Source organism: Chrysemys picta, chromosome 10 (genome assembly GCF_011386835.1).
Source record: "Chrysemys picta bellii isolate R12L10 chromosome 10, ASM1138683v2, whole genome shotgun sequence".
NCBI classification, from domain to species: Eukaryota; Metazoa; Chordata; order Testudines; family Emydidae; genus Chrysemys; species Chrysemys picta.
This window is the reverse complement of record NC_088800.1, coordinates 35340074-35359108: the sequence shown is the minus strand read 5'-3', so window position 1 is coordinate 35359108 and position 19035 is coordinate 35340074. Positions and strand designations below refer to the sequence as shown.

The 19035-nt window shown below is 43.4% G+C and overlaps 2 protein-coding genes across 2 annotated transcripts in view; one reads left to right on the top strand and one right to left on the bottom strand.

Annotated features, from left to right (window-relative positions):
* SKIC8 (SKI8 subunit of superkiller complex) overlaps positions 1–19035 on the top strand; it is a 114738-nt gene that overhangs the window by 45337 nt on the left and 50366 nt on the right. The window lies entirely within an intron of this gene.
* On the bottom strand, positions 2630–17718 carry CRABP1 (cellular retinoic acid binding protein 1). Its single transcript, XM_005294496.5, has 4 exons — positions 17528–17718; positions 16678–16856; positions 13576–13689; positions 2630–2966 (listed from the first exon to the last, which is right to left on the bottom strand). The coding sequence occupies exons 1-4, from the start codon at positions 17595–17597 to the stop codon at positions 2916–2918; spliced, it is 414 nt and encodes a 137-aa protein (XP_005294553.1). The 5' UTR covers positions 17598–17718; the 3' UTR covers positions 2630–2915.

The window sequence follows — 19035 nt, the reverse complement described above, 5'->3', positions numbered from 1 at the left end:
TATGCCTGCATCCACAGTAATTCAAGCCAGGTCAGAACTTGGAAAAGGAGCCTTGCAGGAAAATCAGGTGCTGCATGATATGATGTTAGCAATGGGAAGATGGGACTCTCGCCTCTGGTTTAGCGTTGAACCATGCCCAAGCACACTGTTATAGGATACTATGCTGCTGGACCATTCTTTAAAACCAGGTTCCTGGCCACTTGTGCTTATTAAAAACCCAATGGCATATGTATGTATGTATGTATGTATGTATTTATGGCAAAATAAGGATGTTGACTGTGATATCAAATTCCAGTGTAGGGAAATTACATTCAGCCCACCTACATTTTCTCTGCAAGTAAATGGATGTGCTGTTCTTCACTTCCTGTCTTTAAGTGGTGTGTATTATTGTCAAAAAATCCACATGTTTTGATCATTGTCACATTGAGGGCAAATGTTTGTTCCATCTAACTGTAAGATGCATTCTCTCCATGTTGCAGGAAGCAAGTTACTCATGCTGCAGTTCAGATTATTAGTGAACCTGAAGGAGGATCTTCACAGACATAGAGTACCCAGGGAGTCCTCATTCAGATTCCAGAGGAACATTGAGGACATGGGAGATTCTGTACAGATAGACAGATATTTTTAACCTGGCACATTGTGAGATGCTCTGAAAGCCACACAATGCATGCAAGATTTGCAGCAATATGTAGCTCTGTACATTTTTTGTGGGTATTGGTTGTAGCAGGGTTTACCCACAGATGGATTTCTAAAAGCTACTAATTTTCTTATCCCCATCAGAAAACCACCACACTAATTAACAGTGTTGGCAGTTTGTGCTCAAGAACTCCCTGGGACAGAAATAGCCAGTTTTTCTATTCTAATTTTTCTGGACACTTCATTATGTATGTTTTAAAGGGAAAGAGCAACATTTGCTGTGGTAACACTGGGGGGAAGGTTGAGGGGGAGGGAGAGATTGTGAAGAAAAATGGGGTGCCTGACTCATTTGCATCTTAGTGCCCTGAAGATACTTCAAGCTTGGATCTAACCCGTAACAGTGCTGGTGTCTGAGCTCCACTCAGTAGGCATGGAGATACTTTCTGTGGTTCTCAAGCTATGGTCCACCAAGCCCTTTCTGGCTCTTCACAGGTTGAAATATTGAGGCACAAGTAGTGAGTGGGAAGGGGGTGCTGAGAGACGCCATGGGTCCATAAGAAATTCTCAGTGTTATAAGTGACCCACAAAAGGAAAAGTTCAGTAGGGGGTCTCCGTAGCTTTCCTCTGCTCTACCCTTTAATGACAAAGGACAGTAGGCAAGGTGTGTTATGGTCTGACTGCTCTCTGGAGAGATCCAAGATGTCCTGGTGTGATAGCAATCACTGTGAGAAATTACAAAAACATTGTTTGCCTTTAAATCAAGCTTGGGGTTTTATTGTGAGTGGCTAATGGAGGAGCGAGCAAACTTTTTGGCCTGAGGGCTGCATCGGATTTCGGAAATTGTATGGACGGCCGGTTAGGGGAGGCTGTGCCTCCTCAAACAGCCAGGCGTGGCCCAGCTCCCACCCCATATCCGCCCCCACCCTGCTTCTCACCCCCTGACAACCCCCCCAGAACCCCTGCCCCATCCACACACCCCCGCTTCCTGTCCCCGGAACCCCCACCCCTGACTTCCCCCCTGCTGTCCCACCCAACCCCTCCTCTCATTCCTGACTGTCCCCCCAGGACCCTGCCCTATCCAACCACCCCTCTCTTTCCTGACTGCCCCCCAGAACCCCTGCCCCTGACTGCCCCCCACCGCCCCATCCAACCCTCCCTCCTTCCTGATTGCCCCCCGGGATCCCTGTCCCCATTCAACCCCCATTACCTGCCTTCTGACCACCCTGACCCCTATCCACACCCCCACCCCTGATCACCACCCCAAACTCCCCTGCCCTCTATCTAACCCCCCCCTGCTCCCTGCCCCCTTTACCGTGCTGCCTGGAGCACCGGTGGCTGGTGGCGCTACAGCTGCGCTGCCTGGCTGGAGCCAGCCACGCCGTCGCCAGCACGCAGCACAGAGCATTGCACTGGCGGTGCAGTAAGCTGAGGCTGTGGGGGAGGGGGAACAGCAGGGGAGGGGCTGGGGGCTAGCCTCCTGGGCCAGGAGCTCAGGGGCCAGGCTGGAGGGTCCTGCAGGCTGGATGTGGCCCGCGGGCTGTAGTTTGCTCACCTCTGGGCTAATAGCTGTCACCACTGGGAAAAGTGGGCTGATGCCAGTGTTAAAATGGTAGTTCCCGCCTAGCTATATTGTGGACATGTAGTGGGAGGAGCTTTCCCCACCTTGCATGGCTTGCAACAGAATGGCAGTCCCTCCACTCAAAGCAGCACAGAGATTGTTCCCTCGTGGTGCCCTAAAGGGGGTGTGAAGAGGTAGAGTGTAAGCAGAGCCATGGCTCTCTGCAGGAGCATGCTGCATCCCTTAATAAGGGGTAGTAGCTGTGCACTCCCCTTACACATTGGAGAGCTCTGGAAGGCATGCAGAGAGTCTCCAGTGCTTCCCAGGCTCAGTGGGACGCTGCACTGCCCCCAACATGGGGCTGTGCCTAGTTGGCCCATACTAGCCCTAGAATGTTTTGTTGGGCTTTCAATCCAAAACACCTAACAAAACAGCTGTGAGTTATGCCCAATAAATTTAATAACTGATACAAATTTTTAACTACAAAATACAAAGTAGACAGAAAAGCGATGGCATAAGAATCAAAAGGAACAGTGTTTGTTATGCAAAACAAAAGCAAAATACACTTAACAATAGATATGGATTCTGATATGACACACTTGGTCACATACAACGCTGCATTAGTAACAGTACACATAGATATTCATTATGCAGGATTTTCTCACAACGGCTGCCTCTTCATCCTCTACTCCATCCCAGATGACAAGTCAATTGGTGTTCTTCATTCTCTTACATAAATTCTTGTGCACACAACATCATCGGCACCAAAAGTCTTGAAAAGAAACAGAAATCAATCAGCAGAGAGGTAATAGGCAAAAATGACATACAATTTTTAGGAGTATATTAATTTTACCATACTAGCTAGTGGTATAGCACACATTAAATTGCAGCTTTGCCGAAGCAAAGGTTAATGTACTGGAGGTGGGTCTCTTTCCCAGACACAATGAAGTTTGTCAGAGAGAGAAATAACCCGGAACCTCATAATTTTTCTACAGTTTCTTAGCTTTTGTGAATGGCAAGAGAAGTTGGAATGTACTAGGCTTTTATATTTGAAAACAGTCACAATCTTTGAATGGCTTTGTCTGAATTAAGGGTGCTATGGGTGGGATTCAGATCAGATTGACTGCATGTACAAGACTGACTGCTCAGCTGCCCAGTTCCTCAGCTGGTGTAAATCAGTGTAGCTCCAGTGAGGTCAATGGAGCAATGCTGATTGTCACCAGCTGAGGATCTGGTCCATATATACTATATATATAAAACCTGTCAATGTATGATGCTGCTGCAAGATGTTGACATGACAGACCTACAGACTGAAATCCCCTTTTTCCAGCTATAGTGTAGACCGCATCAGTGTGAGTATCCCCACGCTGCACTGACCGGGAGTCCTGACCCTGACCTGGATCTTTCTCCTTTGGGAGTGAGAGGGTAGCTGAGTCTCCTTGCATTACCCATTCGATCCTCGGCCCTTCTGCTGAATCTACCAATAAACTTGCCAATTCTGCTGATGATTTCTGACATGGGCACTTATCCACTTGGAATCTGTCTGAGGCAAACTCATTTCCCATCACCAAAAAGCCATCAGATGGCATCAACTTTTGATCATAACTGAGAGTCACTGATCTAGAGATCAGGGACTCTATATCCCATTAGCAACCCCCTAAGACATCCAATTCCCCAACCCCAGCCTCAGTAGTTGACCAGTTCATGGAAGCACCGGGTACCAAGAGCCGTATTTTTGGTGTTTGAATGGAATTATAGATAGGCCCCCAGATGTCTGTTGTGTTTTAAGTCACCAGTAGTACTGTAGTGCACTTAAATGGTAATTCTACTGGAGTGATTTCACAATATTGATTAATCAGGACATTGGGGGCAGGATAGTTATTGTGGGGGCCAGCCGGGGAACCTGTGTAAACACCAGTGTGTTTGTAGATACCTGCACTGCAGAGACTGATCAGACTGACTAACTAATTGCAAAAGCTAAAGATTAAATAAAATATTACTGGTGAAGGAATCAAGCAGAGAAGAGTCAGAAAATGCTGACAAGAAAGAGTTCAAATGCAATATTCACTTAGCCATGTTGTACATTCAGTACTCTAAACTGGTGGTTTTTCAGGCCTGCATTTAGCAAGTTATGGGGTAGGATCCTCAGCTGGTGTAAACTGACATAGCTCCACTGAAGCCAGCTAATTGGGCTCAGATCCAGGGTTATGAAGATTTAGCTGTGGTTTACTTAAAAAAAAAAAATTCCAATGCTTTTTTTGGCCCACCATCTCTTCAAAACATTGTGGCCTAAAAACCGCACGTTTTTTTATTCTGTTGGCCTCGATGAGAAGAAAAAACATTTAATAGGTTTTGGGAGGGGGGGGGGCAGAGGGCTGGTGGGGAGTGAAAAAAGTTATTTTTATGTGTATAAAGAGCTTATCGTATAAACCTTTATACCTTTTTAAAAAATCTGAACATCAAAATGGCTGGAAATGAACAGTTAAAGGATTCAGCCAGTTCCCCACAGCCATATAATCCAGCGTCGCACACTAATACCCCACCAGATTTACCCCATCTTAAGATGGTTTTCTGATAAAATTTGCAAAAATATGCACACATGCCAGGTAACTTCAGCAGGAGCTATGCCAGAGAAAGGAGTGTAGGAATGGTGCCCCTGAGGGGTTTTATTGCTGTGATGGTTTTAAGCAATTTTATTTTGTTTATAAGAGTTTTGAGGCTGGATTTCCTTTTTATTATGTTTGTACAGTGCTCAACACAATGGGGCTTGGGCCTTTAGGTGCTACTTTATAATACAAATAATATTAATAGAAATAAAACAAAATAAAACTGACTCTGGGCACACATTCTCTGCAAGAGTTAGGGGGCAAAAGTCCTCTACACTTCTTCCCTAGCTACACATGCAAAGTTTCCACAGGATTTAGAAGACTCTTTGCTAATAGTCACCTATTGAGTGCCATTGACATGACACTTCAAACAGAGCTAGACATTGTTCCTTCCCTGAAGAGCCAGACTAGATTATGTGGTTTCTCGGATGCTATAGGAGTGTGGTGCATTTTTTAGCTCTGATGTTTTATATTTTATAGATAAAGGTTATATTTTTAAAACTTGGGTGCCTAAAGTTAGCCACCTAAATCCACAGTTGGACACCTAAATAAGTGGTCTGATTTCCAGCCCCTTTGAAAGTAGAGCTACTTATTTAGGCGCCTAAATGTGGATTTAAGTGGTTAACTTTAGGCACCCATGTTGGAAAATTTTGAAAAGCCTAAAAGTTTAGCATAGTAGCATTATTAGTGAAATGGCATTAAACCATATTGTTGAGCAGAGAAAGTTATGAATTGGAGGGACATCCTCATACTTGCTGCACTCCTTTTCTTTGAAGTTACACATGACTTTGCTTCACAGATACATGTTAAGGACACAGTTGTGCACCTCATACATTGGTGAGCATCTAGTCTTGTGAGATGTCCCATTAAAATCAACAGGAATGATCATATAAGTGTTCCCCTTCATAAGAATGGCACAATCAAGCCATAAATCAATTTACCATTCAACTCTAAACTACCAAAAAAACAGATGTTGAAGCCCTTCCCTACATGTAACGCCCATTGAGTTCTGCACACTGCTGGACCGTGAGCTCAGTTCCTAGACAGAGGAAAATACATTTTAATGGAGACTCAGAAGAGCTCTGACTAGACTTCTGCACAGTATAGGTCCAGTCCTGCAGCCACTTCATGAGTAGAACACACATCAACTTCAATGGGCAATTCCGTTGTTCAGGAAAGGCAGGACTCAGTCTCTATGATTCCAGTATATTATCTGAACTAAAACCAAACAGCATGTTCAGGCACAGACCTGAATAAACCTTATAATGTATAAGACAATAAAACATGTTATATAAACTGTATGTGCCAGCATTTCACTTAGCAGCTAGCAGGATCCTTGGAGCATTAGCCTCACTGCTGTGCTGTACATGCGCAAAATGAAATGCCAGCAATTAGTCCTTGGAAATCTTGGCGAATTTGCTCAGTGATGTAAAATCCTTGTAATTTCCGAAGACCATCAATCAGCCTTGCTGAGCTGCAGCCACTGAACAACAACAACAACAAAAATCATGGGAACATTGCTCTTTAATTCAGCCCATTTTTAAAGGTCTGCTTTAAAAAGTTACACACTAAAAATATAAGCAACCAGCTTGCATGGAGTTTAATTTATCAAATGCGCCCTATAATGAGAAACAGAGGGAAATAAACCCTTCAACCACTGCGGAATCCTTCACTTTCTAACTGAAATGGCTAGATAGAGAGAGGCCCAAATTTAGGCACAGATTCAGATGGAGGGATTCTAATCTAACAACCCCCTGCCCTGAAATTCACTGGATTTAGGGAGGGGGAGTGGTTTGAGGAGACAGGAGAGTCCCTCCATCTGAATCTGCCCCTAAGGTTTGGGTTCTAGATTGGAAGAGATGTGGAAGAAATCTCATCAGAACAGCAGATCTCATAAGAATATCATTATGCAAGAGGGTAGAAATCAAGATAGACAGTACAGCGTGTCTGGGACTGAAATCTTCAAAAAGCATCTTGGAAGAGTCCAGCACTGTCAAATCTGAAACCAACACTAATGACAAAGGGGGGGATTTTCAAAAGGCACCTAACATCCATTGTAAATCAACAGGAACTGGGCACACAATTCCCTTTGATGCTTTTGATATTTCCATCCTTTCTCATTAGCCTCAAACCTAAACTTTCATCTAAACTTAATCTGGATCCAAACCCAAATAATTGCCTTTTAACCAGTCTCTTGCTTCTGTCTACTAAGTACAAATTTAAAGGAGAGCTATCATGTGAAACATAGGAAGCCAAGAATCAGCCCTGTCTAGACATAACAGCATAATGGGTGGAATTCAAGACTTTGTTTATATTAATATATTCTGCCACTGGCTCACTGTATAACCTTCAGACAGTCACGAGTCTTTTTCTGTCTCATTTTCCCCATCTGTACAATAGGGATAAAACTCACCTTACAAGGGTGCAGTGAGGCTTAAGGTTTGTAAAGTGCTGGGGTATGTGCTGTATCTAAGTGTAAATTATTATAGTGTCTTACATTTATTATTTCTGAAATTACAATATAGCATCCTACACAGGGCCAGCTCTACCTTTTTGTCGCTCCAAGCAAAAAAACCCAAAAAAACAAAAAGCCACCTGAACTGCCAAAGCAAAAAAAAAAAAAAAACGGCGCCCAGACTCTGCCACCCCAAGAATGGACGGAATGCCGCCCCTTAGCATGTGCCGCCCCAGGCACGTGCTTCCTTCGCTGGTGCCTGGAGCCGGCCCTGATCCTACACCTGCCTTGTCACAGCCTGTACCTGAAAGGGACAGAAAATTCAATGCAAACACAGCCTATGTCAGGCAGCCAGGGCAAAGGCAGTCTAGTCTAGTGGTCAGTGCCTAATGGTCAGAGCAGGCATCAGGAACCAAGGACTAGGGTCAGAGCTGCAGTCAGTACTTGGAAGCTGGAGCCAAGGATCAAGCTGGAGGTCAGGAGCTAGATACCAGAGCCGAGGGAGTTAGGAATTCAAGGCAGGGGTGAGACAGAAGCAAGGCTGAGCGCAAGCACCCAGGAGCAGCAGGAAAGGTAACACAGGAGTAGGCACAGTGGTGGGCACAAGCACTTAGCAGCCAATGAGCTGCTGCTGGCTTACGAGCAGGACTGCTGGCCCCTAGATGGCATGGCCAATCAGGCAGCCTTCTGCTGGCCAGCTCTAGTGATGAGGCTGCTTGGAGCCTAGCTCTACTGCAGGCCCTAATTCCTTGCAGAATGGGATAATCCATCAATTTGCACTCTGCAATTTCACCCAGGACCTGATCAGTCAATGAACGGGCTCCCATTGACAACAGTGGACATTAGGGTGACCAGATGAGATGAAGAAAATATCGAGACACTGGGGCTGGCAAAAAAAAAAAAAAAAAGGCCGAGTGCTGCCGGCCGAGCAAAAAAAAAAAGCGAAGTGCTGCCGGGGGAGCAAAATATCGGGACAAATTGCGTCCCGACCAGAAATCGGTCGGGACGTGGGACAAAGAGCTAAAAATCGGGACAGTCCCGATTTTATCGGGACGTCTGGTCACCCTAGTAGACATTAGCTAGGTCCACAGTACTTTAATAGAGAGACTGCCACAGCTTTTTCATAGATTCCAAGGCCAGAAGGGACCATTGTGCTCATTTAGTCTGACCACCTGCATAAAATGGGCTGTAGAACTTCCCCAGCACAATTCCTGTTTGAACTAGAGCATATCTTTTATAAAACATTCAATTTTGATTTAAAAATTGCCAGTGATGAAGGTTCCACCCCAGCCATTAGTAGATTGTTCTAATGGTTAATCACCCCCACAGTTAAAAATATATACCTTATTTACAGTCTGAATTTGTCTAGCTTCAACTTCCAACCACTGGATCTTGTTATACCTTTGATAATGGTCTCTTCCCTCTAGCAGACAAATAGTTTTCCCCAAGAACGTATTTACAGACTGATCACATCACCCCTTAATCTTCTCTTTGTTAAGATAAATAGATTGAGCTCCTGGAGTCTATCACTGGGTCACTAATGTCAGTTTCTAATCCTTTGATCATTCTCATGGCTCTTCTCTGAACCCTCTCCAATTTATCAACATCCTTTTTGAACTGTGGACACCAGAACTGGACACAGTATTCCAGCAGTGGTTACACCAGTGCCAAATACAAAGATAAAATAACTTCTCTACTCCTACTCAAGATTCCCCTGTTTATGCATCCAAGGATCACATTAGCCCTTTTGACCTGAGCATCACACTGCGAGCTCAAGTTCAGCTGATTATTCACCATGATCTCCAAATATTTTTCAGAGTCACTGCTTCCCAAGACAGAGTCCCCCGCCTTGTAAGTATGGCCTACATTCTTTGTTCCTAGATATATGCATTTACACTCACCGGTATGAAAAGGTATATTGTTTGCTTGTGACCAGCTTATCAAGTGAGCCAGATTGCTCTGTATCAGTGACCTGTCCTCTTTATTATTTACCATTTATAGTGCCCATCAAAGTCAATGCTCAGTACCCCTCAAAATCAGGCCACTTATTTGTATGCCTAAGTTTAGAATACCCAAGTTTGAAAATTGTTGGCTTGTGCAACTTGTCCAATGTCACACAGGAAGTGACAAAGGCAAGAATAGAAGCCAGATCTCCTGACTTGCAGTCCAATGGTCTATCCAATGGACAACTCTATCTCCTAACTTGTATTACTAAATACCCATATCAGTCAGTCAGCTGTATTACAGATGGTATTACAACAGGATGCATATTCAAATAATGCTTAAGGTATCTCCAGTACTTAAACATATATGGACATTGGATTCTGGGCTTGATCTTGCTTTTGTTGAGGCCAATGGCAAAACCTGCATTGACGTCAGTGGGAGCAGCAATGTTTAATTTGTATTTCAAGAGGTGATGGGGCTCAAGCAATCTTTTTTACTTTCATAACCGATGCAGCAAGCCCAGAGTTGCCGGAGCTATGAACTGCCAAGCCTCGAGGTGCTGAGACTCAAAAATTAAGCACTGGGGAGCAGACCCTCCACTTGATTACTTAAGATCATACTTTTTTAAAATATAGGAAGCATTAAACCTTTAAGTGGTTTAATTCCAAGGCTTAAACCCCCACAGACACACTTTGGCACTCAGCTGTGCAATATCTGTCCAATCTGTGTTGGGCCATCTTACCTGCCATGTTTAATTTCAGAATCCAGAAATATCATTTAAAAAATGTTCAATCATTCATCTATGCTCCACAGTTCACCAGTTTTAATCAACTATGGCATGATTTTTCCAGGGAGAGGAAGGGGACTGGAAACCATGCTTCAGACCCCTCAAACTTCTGATCTTTGACCCTGGCTATAATTGATTCTGAGAACCCCTGTGTGACATGTGAACTGTGCAAAATTTGGTTTGAAGCTGTTTTTTAAAGCCATGCTTCATAAATCATCTACTATATAGCATTTGCGATACAGAACATACTAAAAATTATAAGGGGCTGAGCAGTCATGAAAGAAGCAACACAGAAAAGATAGAATATAAATTATTCTAATTTGAACAGCTAATATTTGAAGGCAGCAACCTTTAATTCTGGGTAAGAGCAGACCCTTTGTCCCTCCTAATTTGCATGAGTGATGGACAGCTCATTAATGTCACAGAAGAGTGCAATAACAGCAAAAAAACAATAGAATCACAATTAGTGAGTAAGGAAAAAAGACCTTATTTTAAAATGACCTCAACCATACATCTTTATTTTTAGACCCGGACATGAAATACATATGCTGTGTCAGACTCTGATCCTGATTACACTAGTATAAATCCAGAGTAACTCTAGCGAATGATGTTCTTGTGTAAATAAGATCAGAATCTGGCCCAGTATCTGCATTCGAATTTAAAAGTTAAGGATAGTTAAGGATACTCTCAAGGTAAGAAATCTGAACTTTCACAAGTTCCCTCCTCACCTCCCTTTTTGTTTGGACATCCCATGTAATCCTTTATATCCATTTTTATTCAAAAATATTTGAAAATCCAAGTTTTCAATACTCAAAAAAACCCCAAACCAAACAAGCACAACCTAACATTTCTGAGAAACCCTATACTAACAAATCTGTGATGGAGAATAATAATACTATTAAATATGAAGGCGCCATTGCCATACTTCCAATGGGATTACTATAAATAATAGTGGAGAAAGCATCTTTAAAACTCTTTTAATGTTAATGTGTCTTTTTTAAAAGAGGCATCTGATCCTGCCTCCATAGACCATCTGGCCTTAGATGAACAAGATTTATTCTTGACGTACCAAAAACACCTTTCCCAAATTTTCCCAAGATAAGATGAACAAAGAGCAAAGATGATTTTGGGGGAAGACAAACACAGATGCAAAAAAAAATTCACCTTGGTAGTGAAATGTATGATGCTATACCTGAAATAACTCAATACTGTCTCTTTTCGAAGGATCAGGTACCAGCCCTGCACGGCTCATACACTACCAGCACAGGTTCTGCTCCATGCAAGGCAGCTGTCTCAGTTGCAGAGACCCCCAAAGCGCACAGGAATGGGGCTCCCTCCAGCTCATCTCCTGAGCTCTGCTAGAAGGGAGCTGGGGTAGGCTGACTGGGGAGCTATGGGAAGGATTACAGGAGAAGGAGGTGTTTCTTGAAGAGGAGGGAGGCCTGAGAAGGAGGTTAGAGCTGGGAAACATTAAGCTTTAAACCAATGCTTGCAGAAAATTGCACCAGGGTGAATTTCAACTCCCAGTCATTATGGTTCAAGCAAAAACCTTCAAAAGAGAAAGCCTTTTAAAATTAAGATTGGATATCTTTCTAAAAAAACATGCCCTAGTTCAGTGATTTTCAACCTGTGGTCTGCAGACCCCAAGATTTCCAGAGAGGTCCATACCTGGGTAACATGAAGGCTTACTAAGGTAGAATAAATAGAAATAACCAAGGATCTGGGTGTTCATATTTATAGAAACCAGTGTGATTTCACTAATAACATCCACCCCATTCCTAGAAACACTGTTCCTTACTGTCTGAAATAACAACATTAACATTCTAAAAGCTTCTTGTCTACACAGGATCAGATCTAGGTTCCCCCCCCCCCCCGCCCTTTCCGATGAGACCTTAAAAAACAGAGCTCCTGTCTGGATTACATGAAGGTTAGATTGTATTGGTATCTTTCATAAGAGCAGAGGTATGCCCCAGTGGTCTGGACTAAAAATCCCCTCCCCATTGTTGTGTGTGCTATAAGTCAGTTGACTGCATCATCCCAGACAGCATGTCCTCCAGACACTCTATTCCCTGGCTGAGGTACTATTCTGTCTGTCTATCTAAGATACTTATATGGTCCCCATCACTGTAGTATCTGAGTACCTTACAATCTTTAATGTACATATCCTTACAATACTCCTGTGAGATAAGGCACTGCTATTAGCACCATTTTACAGATAGGGAACTGAGGCATAGAGAGGCCAAGTGATTTGCCCGTGACTGCACAGGATGTCTGTGGCAGAGCAAGAACTACCTTGGATCTCCCACAGCAGAGACTACTGCTCTAACCACTGGACCATCCTTGGGATAGCTTGCTAGATTTACCCAGAATGCACTGATACAAATAGGCAATGCAGTGACTTTGGATGTGCAAACTGCTGTTGTGGGGGAAAGGCTATTGTGTGGGCACAAACTGAATTGTGATACTTGTAATCATGTTAAAGTGACCATGTCTCTAGCCAGTTACAGATCACAGCTGCAGTTGTAGCAGGGCTGGGCACTGAGGAGAGATTCAGAGAAGAGATATCAGTACCAAGATGACAACTGTAGAAGAAATAAATAGACTGAATGTGACTGAGGGTACATCTACACCTCTACTGCGAGGGTGGAGGGTCCCAGGGCTCGGGCTCCAGCCTGAGCTTGAACATCTACACAGCAATTTTTAGCCTCACAATCTGAGCCCTGTAAACCCAAGTCAGCTGACCCAGTCCGGTTGCGGCTGTGCCACAGGTCTTTGATGTATCCTGAGTAGATGTATCCTCACTGGCTCAGGTGGAGGGATCCAGTTCCAGATACATGAGGCAGAACTGCTGAGCTACTCCTGCCCTAGTGTGGAGTGTTATATAGGAGTGGCAGAGGGGACGCAAGGACTGAAGAAGCAGATTGATCGGAGCTGGACATAGGTGGATATGATTTCAGACATAAGAAAGAGCAAGTCCAGGAATCTTGAAAACAGAGGGCAATTCTGAATGGAGTTCAGAGATGAGCAGGGAGTCAGAGGTGATAAGAGGATGGGGTGACATGTTCCTACTTATCAGAGGGAGGTTATATAGTGCTAACAGTATGCCAGGCATTCCTTTGTCACACATCATGTGATAAGAAGCAACTTATTACACATGTACCAAAAAAAGGACGAGGAAAAGGATATTTTTCCAGATAAATCAAAGCAGGCAGTTCTCCAGAAATTAGGTCAAATTCTTTGCTCTGACTTACACTGATAAAATCTGCAATTACAACTGAAATCACTGGAGTTACTCTGCATTTATAGAACTGGAGTTGGCTCATTATGGTTATTTTACCACTAAGTGTTTAGAGGCAGCTAAAACAAAAGAATATAATATATTTTGGTAATTTTTTTGAGAACAACGATTTTAAAAAGCCATTGTCTGTGAATTGCACTGAAGAGGGGTTAGGAGCATCCTGGCCTTTCAAATGCATTTAATATATACAGCGTGTTTCACAATAATTAATGGAAAAAAGTAACAGTCCGATTACATAGCAACAAAACCTATTAGTACAATGTATGCACTGGAAAGGTGAAAGGTTCTTACCAAAATCAGTTCATCGTTAGCTAATTCCCGAGTCCAATATGTTTTAGGGCCCTCTCCCTCAATAAGAGTTTGTTTGCAATAGATCTTGTTTTCATTCTCCCAAGTGGCTAAACTCTGCAGGCAAGAAAACCATTAGTAACATTAATTATATTCCCTGGCAGCATGAGGCAGAGAGACAACAATGAACACTACAGAGAATAATTGCTGCAGTAAAAGAGCAACACATGGTAGATAATAGCAAGGGAGAAAGGCATATCAACAGAAAGTGGTAAAATTAAGAAGGTTGGGGATGGCTGTTTTGGAGATACACACATATAATTAACAAGAATAATTGCAAATTTGACATCTCAATGTAACGCTGTGTTTATTTCCGTGCATCCAAATTAAGTCCTTTAATTCTCATAAAAATCTTAATGATGAGAACTGAGAAGCTTTATTAATTAACATGTAATAACTTAGCATCTTTGTAAAGATCTGGCATGAGCTGACATGTTATTTACCACCTCATGGCATAAAAGCAGCTAGAATCAAATGTAACATTTTGGAATAATGAATAATGCAATATTTGCCACTTATAATCTTTATTCTATATGGCACTGTTCTAGGTTACTTGTAAGGTTAACATATGGTTCTAACAAGCAAGGTACACAGCAACTAAATTAAAGTAGTAGCACTAGAATTTGGATATTTTGGGTTTTTTAAAAAATTAATATGGGGGAGGGTGTGAAGACTGAAATACACTAGGACATTTTTTCAGAGCACTTGGAATTATTACTATAAAGCTATTTTGAGGTGAGAAATCATGGCATTTCATACTGTTTTAACAAGCAGGCAAGCACAGGCTCTCCATTGCTTTTCCTCCTAGTGTTGAATTATTATTCCACAATGCAGTGGAACAGCTGTGCAGAAGGATGCCCCATAATGAATGTACAAGTAATTGCTTTACAACTAGCACATGGGAGACATTCATTAGTCTGTGATGATAAAAAAAAATTAAAGTCAACACTTCCCTGACTTTCCAAAGGAAAAACTTTTCTTTTATATAAAAAATTGCCATTTCCTTTATATAAAAAACAATGATTCTTTCAAAATTATAGCCTTTTAAAACCAATATGGCAGAGTTATACATGTTATGCTTTTCATTCCAACTATCCTGAATCCTTATTTGTTTGTGTGAACAATAGATCAGATCAGACTGCAGAATAAGACCCTCTTTTCTTGTAAAGTGTTTCAGAATCTATAAACATTCAGCTATTTTGTCAGGTATTGCAAGCTATATCATGATGTTATTTTTCTGTCAATTTCTGTATCATAGCCACAGCTCAATTTTATATTGAGCTCAGCAATATAATTCACTCATATAATTTCACACATGGAAAAAATTTACTGCATCACAAAACTCATTTTTAAAAAACTGCCCACTTTCAAAGCAATAATTATTGTTTTTCTATATGTAGCAATAAAACTTAAAATGGAGTCAGATGTGTTCTGGATGATCAAATTCAATTTTACTTTCACCAAGAGAAAAAAATTAACAAAACCAGTGAGATATTTCTTGAATTACCTGTTTAATCTGTATACTTTGTTCATCCTGGAGATTCAATGGGAGTTTGCGGGTGCTCAAGATCTCCCAGGATCAGGCTACCAGTTACACCAGTTTAAATCCATAGTAATTGTACTAAACTTGATGAAGTTACTCTGGATTTACATCAATGCAAATGAACTCAGAAGTTGGTCCTGGGATGATCAGAAATATTTTGCTACTATTTTGCCTTTTTAATATATTACTCTTTGTTTGGGGCTAGATTCTGATATCTTTTAGTCGCACTGAGTTGCTTCTTACTTTGAAAGTAGTTCCATTGATATCAATGACACTACTCACACTGAGTAGCACTTTCATTGATGAGTAGTGTCATTGACATCAGTGGAACTACTTAGGGAACAAGATGCTACTCAGTGCGAGTAAAGGGCATCAGAACCTGGTCCTGTGTGAACTTTTTTTCATACAACCACCTCCTCCCACCACAGAGGTCCCAATTCTCTATTTCCTTATGCCTTGTGTATTCATATCAGTGTAAAGTGGATGTAAGATGCAACTAAATCAGAATGTAGTATTATACACCCACTTTGCACAAGTGTAAATGACTATACAAGGTACAGAGCAATGGAAACATCAGGCCCAGAGTTTCTCATCAAAGTGTAAAAAACCAAACCAAAACAAACAGATGAGACATCTCAAAGATACCACTGAACAAAGAAAGTGGTGTAATGAGGATGGACAGCCATTGAAGTTTACACTCATAAAATTAAAAATCAGAATGCAATATTAGATCAAAGATACAAGCAATTAATATCTAAGCAAAAAATTAAGATATACATTTGAACTATGATAAAAGAATTTCAGGCCAAAGCTAAAAATATCCTGCAATTCTTATTTGAGACTAGGCTGTTTTGTTTTAGGATAAAAGTTATGAGCAAGTTTGTGCCACTAATTTCTGCTCAGCACTCAAGGCAGAGATCTCAGTTGCTTATCCACAGTCTGTGTTACAGTAAATCAAGGAATGTCTTTCACCAATAGGGACATATTAAAATAGAGAGAAGGAAAAGCAATCAGAAAAATTTCTGCATGTAAGGGATAGGGAGAAGAATTGTGTAAAATCATCTTGAGCTCTTACTTCAGGTCCTGATACTTTTTGCTGCTTTTCATTTTAAACTGCCCTCCCTGAGGAACAATGCCAGACTGAGGCCAAAAGCCAAACACTTCAGATTAGGGATGGATGAGGCAGAGAAGACCGAGTAAAGGAGTAAGTCGGCAATGCCATTGTCTTGAGCCAGTGGAAATTTATCTATCTGCCGCATATAAAAATTACAGAGATCTCAGAGAAATCCACTCTGGGAGAGCAAAGAGCTTTTCCTAGGACACAGGGGAAGCTGTGTCCACCTTTGGTCTGGTGTGTTCTATTCAGAGTCTTACTCAATCCCCATTACCACTTTTACCAGGGTGGGGTTTCTGTTGGGAAAACACCATCAGCCAAGGCTGCGCGCGCGCGCGCACACACACACACACACTCACTCTCTCTTACACTTCTCCCTCGCCCTTACCCTGCATTTTCTGCCATCCACAGTCTCCTCTTCGAAGCTCTCCCCTACTTTGAAGTTGATCTCAGTGGTGCGGACGGTGGTAGACGTCTTGATGTAGAACTGGTCCCCATCCTGGCGGATCTCCACGTGCGGTTTGGAGGCGGCTGCCACTGCCACTTTCCTGAGCATCGCATTGACACCTGGGCAAAGGGGGAGACCAGGAAGCAGAGCATTAACCCAACCATCTGCCTCCAGGACCGGTAACCTCCCTGCTGTACAGCATGTGCACTATTAACCAGAGGGCACGCACCGCAATACAGCTGTTATTAAGAGGATTGCATTTAGTAGCGGGATCTTTAGTTAAACGGTGGCACTATTAATTATGAATGTGCCATTAATCATTGGGATGAATAGGTCTGCCCTGGCTACTTGGGTTTAGTGATAGGACGGCGTTTATCAGTAGGGTTAGCAGTGATGGCTTGGCGTTTGCCAGAGCCGTGCAGGTGCGTTAATCACTCAGACTACGGACAGGTTTGCACGGACCATGGTGGCAATAGGCTAGTCTGAACGGCTCTGCGTGTGCCAGGCGGGCTAGTATCCACCTGCTGGCACGTCTCTTCCCAGGCTAGCATCTCTCACGGCCCCTCCGTGTGGCGAAGTCTCCGCAGCCCCCGGCCCCGCGGCTGCGGTGAGACGGCAGCAGACACCTGGCCCCGCACCGCCAGCGCAGCCGGGCCGGAGCCACGCGGCTGCAGATTGACTGACTTCACTGCAAACTCTCCGGGGCAGCGGGCTGCGTCCCGCCGGCTCAGCCCAGCCAGTGTCCCGGCTGCCCGGCGCGGGGCAGACACGCGCCCCGCCCGCCCCTTACCCAGCGCTTTCAGGAGCTCGTCAAAGTTCTCGCTGCTCTTCATTTTCCAGGTGCCGGCGAAGTTGGGCATGTCGGAGGCGGCGGGGCGTGCGCGGCGGGGCAGGAGGGATCGACCCGGGCTCTGGCTGCTCTCAGCTCCGGCACCTTGTGAGCGGGGCGAGCTGAAGCGCCGGCTGTGTGAGTGAGTCACTCCCACCCCCCGCTTCCACCTCGCCCCCCTTGGGACTCGGCAGCATCCATCCATCCACTCCCCCGTCCATCCATCATCCCGCCCTGCCTTCAGCCAACTAGCCACCTCCTGGGGCTCCCCAAAGGGAGACCCCAACTGTCACTCGCCCTGCAGCTGGGAGCCGGCTAGAGATTCACCAGCTATTGAAAGGAGCAAGAGGCAGAGGGGGATCCGCAGAGGAACAGTGCCCAGGATGGACTTTAGCTGGGGCATTGTCCAAGGAGGCAGGCAGGGTATAGCCAGAATGATTTCCTCCGGTGACAGCACCTCAGCCTCCTAAAGGGGGAAAGGTCCCTTTATCATCCCGCAATCTTGCAGGCATATGGGCCAAACACATGCCTGGTGTAATGGGATGAACCTAGCCAAATATTTCTGGTCCAGAAAACCTAGACACGGAAATGGGCCTTGACTCAGAAATGTATCTAATTACGAACAGACAAGGAAAGGGTGAGACACACCTGAGAAACAACCCAAAACACCAAACACAAACCAATTTTCCCCGTTTTGTTGTTGTTGTTGTTTGTTTCAGTGAGAACTAAAGAAATTCAGTTTCAGTTCAAAACAAACCAACAATTTCTTTTTCCAGATTTTTCAGTTCGTCCTTAAACTGAAAAAATCCATGATTCCCTCAGGTCTAAATAAACCCCCATCCCATCCATGAGACTACATACAATCAAGTATCAAATCACTCTTACTCACCTAACCCACTGAGTTAGCCTAGGATAGTAACAGAAATTAATCCACTACTCACTGCCATAATATCTCTCCTTCCCATATGGCTTCGTGCAGTTTTGGAAATGGGAGGGCAGGATCTGAAGAACTGGAAATTATTCCTGCCGCATCAGAAACTGCAGCGCTCATTGAAGAGTCAAAAATTTTGAAAAAGCATCACAACAGGCTATTTCCCATGTATTTGCAAGAGAGGTGAGTTTGGTAAAGTGTATCTATACAGTATTCAGGAGATAACTATTGTCTGAGGTCTTTCATGCTTCCTTCCCCATTGCTGCTGCTTTTAATCCCTCTGTTTCCTAGGTATCAGAAGAGCAAAAGAAGATTTCTCTTTCTCATACCAGGCCCAAGCCTGCTCACCTTATAAGTGTAATGGGACTACTTACATGAGTAAAATGTTGCACTGTTGTTGTAACTGTGTTGTTCCCCGGATATTAGAGAGAAAAGGTGGGTGAGGTAATATCTTCTATTGGCCCAACTTCTGTTGGTGAAAGAGACACACTTTGGAGCTTACACAGAGCCCACACCTGAAGAAGAGTGCTGTATGAGC